This window comes from Pinus tabuliformis, chromosome 7 (assembly GCF_031772625.1).
Source record: "Pinus tabuliformis cultivar Carrire ecotype Pingquan chromosome 7, CPIR1, whole genome shotgun sequence".
Classification (NCBI taxonomy): Eukaryota; Viridiplantae; Streptophyta; class Pinopsida; order Pinales; family Pinaceae; genus Pinus; species Pinus tabuliformis.
Window position 1 is genome coordinate 227,697,727 of NC_142293.1, and position 5,072 is coordinate 227,702,798.

General features: G+C 35.7%; 1 protein-coding gene across 1 annotated transcript; it reads left to right on the forward strand.

The window, feature by feature from the left end:
• The first annotated feature begins 4,290 nt into the window (after positions 1-4,290).
• LOC149246677 (uncharacterized) lies at positions 4,291-4,746 on the forward strand. The gene has a single exon (XM_089455735.1). The coding sequence runs from the start codon at positions 4,381-4,383 to the stop codon at positions 4,675-4,677; it is 297 nt and encodes a 98-aa protein (XP_089311861.1). The 5' UTR covers positions 4,291-4,380; the 3' UTR covers positions 4,678-4,746.
• The last annotated feature ends 326 nt before the right edge of the window (positions 4,747-5,072 follow it).

Here is a 5,072-nt window from a genome sequence, read left to right on the forward strand (position 1 = left end):
GCTTGTTTTCCCCGGGTTTCCACCTTCTTCTGGTACTATGAGTAGACCCCTCTACTTATTGTTGACTGTAATGCTTCATAAAATTCTGCATTGCTTGTTGTCTTTGGGGCTATCCTTGAATTCTCATTTGGGTTCTTTGGAAACTTAGAGACCTAATGTCAATACTATTGTTATTACTATAGCTAACACTCTTGAGACATGCAGGAAGCTCCAAGAGTAATTTCAATTATAAAAATTGTCCCCTGGTTCCTTTTATGGTTAACATGTTGATCTGGATTGTCTATCACACGTTGATTTTTGGACTTATTTTTTCTCAAGAAGAAAGTTTAATGAAATATTTATTTTTAATAAAAGAAAAAATTAACGCCTGTGGTTTGAGAATTAGAATATGTAATTGGACAAGTCTTCTCCAAGTTCAGCCAATTCTAAAGAAAATTCTCTAGAATGTATACACAACATATGGATTTGACTTAGAAATAAACTACTTTACAAAACCTTACTTCCATGGTTTGCATTCACTCTCTTCGCATTGAGGATACACTATTAGAAAATGGTAATTTCTAATTTTTATTATTATCAATAATAGATTAAATAAAACTATTAATGTTTTATTATTATAAAATTATAATTTTTTATCTCTAAACACTTCCATCACTCCAGTGGAGAAACAAATTATTTACCTACTTAAAATCTTTTAACGAGAATTCACAAATTATAAATTCACGTTTTTGTTTAATTCCAGCAATTATACATTGACGTTTTTGTTTAATTCCGAAACCTACATAATACATTTGATCTTTGATTTGTACATAAACCATTATGTAAAAGCCAGAAATTCACAGTCGAAAATATTTATGTAAATGAAAATGATACCATAATTGATACAAAACCAGAAAACTAGAAACGAGTATCATGTTTAATTCCTTAGAGGCTTTTTGTGGTTTAAGCTTGAATGATACCATGTTGAGTTTTCAGAATCCCCAACTAAACTTCAGTGGCATTATCATGGAAGCTAGATATATTAGTCAACAAAAACCAGTATCATGGAAGTCGGCATATAGATATATCAGTCAACAAAAACTCCTAAATGTCACCAGTGCGCGCTCACTTACAAGGCTGCAGCAATAGTAAAGCATATACACCAATAAACCACAACCCTGCTGAAATACATAAATAAATTTACGTGATATTTAATCTATCTATATACTCGAACATATTATAGAATAACCACAGCCTCCACATTTGATTCAGTGTTTGTAACTTGAACACTATAGCAGAGACAGACTCAGCTTGTGGGCAATTTAGGAGAACAAGCACTGGTCAGCCAGTTCTATGTTCTAGCAGGCTTGAATGATCGTCGAAGAGGTGATGTTTTGCAAAAGCACTCATGGCCAAATTTAGCAGAAGTTTAAAGTCTTCCAGCGTCCCTCCATCCCACAGCTGGCTCTCATAAAAATATTTAGGCATAGCACCGCTTACCGATGAAAGATGGGCTGCCTAGTCGTAACGTAAGAGTGGATGCCTTAGAATTCGTTGGAGTCCACACAGAAGCTTCAACACCTTCTGATGAACAGCGTTAGAATTCATAATCGCTATTATTGTAAAAATGAGAAACCAGAGTGCCGAGTGCTTTAAAAAGACACGCAGATGCCGAAGAAACTTTGTGTAGATTATAAACAACATGTTCTCCTTGCAATAGCTGCTAAGAACATCGGTTGAGCGGGTAGATAAATTCAAATTCGAACATCGAATGAGCGGGTAAATAAATTCGAAATCAAATTTCAAATTAGCCTATCATTAATGCGTATATTGTATTGTATACCCTGGTATTTATGGGCAGTATCATGTATGCTATGGCCATGAGCCGCTTTCGCGTCGGTATTGTATGGTCATAGAGGAGTGATCGGAAATAATTTGGTCGCGTTATGTTTTTTACCGACAAACAGAAGAGACGAGAGTCCCATGCATAATGATCCGCAGATGCAGAGGTGTACTTCACACTGAATCTGCAGAGAAAAAAGTACTCTTCAAGACTAATAAAGGCCCTATAGCATGGGATTTATTGGTTGGCCAAAAAAATGACCTTTATACTTGTAGGTCACCATGCCCAAACACAGGACATTCATCATCTCTACCCTCGAGTCAACGCGCCTCTACACTCTACCATGCATGCACCAGCAACAGTCACATAGCTACGCGTTCTAGGAGCAAAATGAAATATTTGACAACATAGGCATCCACAGATCACTCTTGTTAGAGAAATCCATGGATCATAGCATGTTCTCTCATATGCTCCAAATCTTCTACAAAATAACCTGGCAAAATAACAAGGTGTGGATAGTTTTCTGCTTTCTCTAGACATCCTCTTGATCTACCTGTACTAGATGGCTGCTTTGATTTTGATCCCTGATCCTGCTGCTCTTTTTGCTGCTGCTCAGCTTTTTGTAGGAGCTTGCATTTCCTGCCAGAATTTCCTTGTAGGAAGGAGGAAGGGCAGCACCCCACGCAGAGGAACTCATGGATGGAGACTAACCAGAAACCCTCACCTAACCAAAAACCTTAGCCCTTTACCAGCTCATCTCCTCGAGATTACTGATTAATTGGTCTTACATTCCTGTGTTAATAGTAAATATTGGCTGTTTACAACATACTTCAGCTGCAAGTTGGTGTTATCATATGGGGATCATTCTTTAGTTTAAAATTTGAATTTGTAGGTGACCTTATTACCAATTTGGGTTATCTGCATAAGCATGAGAAGGATATTGTTTTTGTCTTCTGTGTGGTTCTTTGACGGTAAACTAATGATGTTCTATTTCGGTATTAGTTTTTTCAAAGGTCATGGCACCCTATTGTAAAATTTTGAGGCTTTTCGTGTTTGAAACTAATAGAAGTTGAGTCAATTTGGTGTGTATCAGATTCAGTTAGTGACAATACTAAAACTATTTGTTTTGGTAAAATTTCCAATTCCAAGTTATTTTGAAGTGATCGTGAATTATGATTTGAAAATCAATTGATAAAGAGATTTTTTTTATTGAAGCTTGGCCTCTAGCCCTAACAAATGTACTTTGTAAGAAGTCGAATCTCCAACAATGTGTTTTATGAGTCATTAATGTGTGACATAAACAGTTCTGTACTCTCAGCTTGGATCTCTTGCCAAAATCTGCAAAACAACTCCGTAGGGCAGAAATGAAGAGTCTTTGACAGCAGGGATTAAAAATTCCTTTACAGACAGGCAATGGGAGTTGGAATAACCTCCAAACCAAAAATCCCCTTCTTTTTATTTCTCAATGTCCATGATAAAAACAAAAGAATTCTGTGATTATATGATAAATTCTCCTATTTTGAGCAAATACTGTTGAAACAGACTCCACAACTGTACCTAAATTTCTCAACTAAAACTATTAACTATCCACCACTGGACCATAAACATAAAATTTATTAGACATGACTAATTTAAAACATTTCCCAGCGATGTCATAACAAGCGTACAACTCTATAAAACTTGAAAATGACCTCACTTCATCTGAAATCTGTGTACGTAACGGGCAGTGCATGAAGCTGCCTACTGTTCCTAGGAAAATCTGCATAGTGGTCCAAAATGTTTATCAAAGTCCTTGAGTCATATTGGTCATATAAGCTTTCAATGTGGGCCATTTAGAGTCAAAGCAAGTCAAGTGCTGCCCTCTCGTGTTTATTGAAGGCTAATAGATTTCCAGATAGGTATATATGTTTATCACATTAATTGAGAATGTAAATGGGGTTGGATGCAATGTGGTTAATTTTGATTTGCAGCATGATTTTAATTTCTAAATTTCAGAAAAAAAAGAGAAGGAAAAATTTCTTTGTTCTTTTGTATTTGAAGTTTTGGAAAATAAAAATTAATTCTCTTATAGTTGAGATTTTGGGTGGCATTGATTGTTATGGAGAGAATGGTAAATGGTATAAAATCCAATGTCCTCAGATGCATATATGGATGTTATGAAATATATTTTTCAGATTTTCGTTCCTATATATTTATTTGTAGTTCTTATGGGTAGTTAGGAAAAGTTTGCCAGGACTAGTTGGGTTAGCCATTCAGGTTAGTTTTTATATCTTGACTACTCAATTAGATAGCTGAGTCTACATACGTGCTCTTAAAATTGTGAAAGCTAAAGAGTTAGTGGTAAATGAGCAATAATTCCCAATTTCTTTAACAACGACAAGAAAATTTTAGCCAACTGGAAAAGGGCTTTAGTTACCAATTAATTTTCTACTACTAATTCTGTTTTTTTTTCCAATGCTCAACAGAGAAAGAAGCTTAGTAGTAAGGAGAAATTGCAGTTTCACACTTGGACTTTGGTTGTATTTCTCAATTACAGTAAAGTATTGAAGGTATAGAAGATGTCTCTGAGGCAGTTCTTTGGCTTGTCTAATGGGGAGCTGATGAGGCCAGATGCAAAGCCTTGCTCAGCCATGATGAGACAGACGGCTAGCATCTTCTGCATTGGGGGAGCTTTAGCATTTTGGACTCTCTCTAGGGTACACTACGGTCCACGCATAACATTTCCCAGAGTTCTCAGGTGGGGCTTATGTGGAGCAGTCACTTGTAGCAGTAGCACAGCTTTACTTGTTCGTCTCTTTTCAACTGAATGTGAGCCACAAAATATAGCTGCATACGACAAACCTACTTCTCCATGATGTTGCCAAGTATTATATTTTGTTCAAAATATTTGATGTCTTGAAATAAATAGGTTGGGTTGAGTATCCCTTTTAACCACATCTGCCATTTCTATCTCCATAATTATAATGCTTGTACCATGTTACAACTTACATCATTGGCATAGTTTTTAACTTTTTGCATTGTTCATGTCACGACGTAGAGACCTTTTCGGTTAAGGAATGTGAAAGCTACGAGCCCTTTAATTTGTTGGTAGGTTAAATGATTCTACATTTATTTTTAAGTAAATTGGAATAGTTAACCAGGTTAATAAGTTATTGTTTGGAATGTGATTTTCTCTCTCTGGCTGTTGGCTTGAATTAATTAACCAGGATAATAGGTATTTTTATGTCTATAATTTTATGTTTTAAAGTAG

Coding starts and splice junctions, on each gene's coding strand:
- LOC149246677 (XM_089455735.1), top strand. CDS start 4,381: ATGTCTCTGAGGCAGTTCTTTGGCTTGTCTAATGGGGAGCTGATGAGG.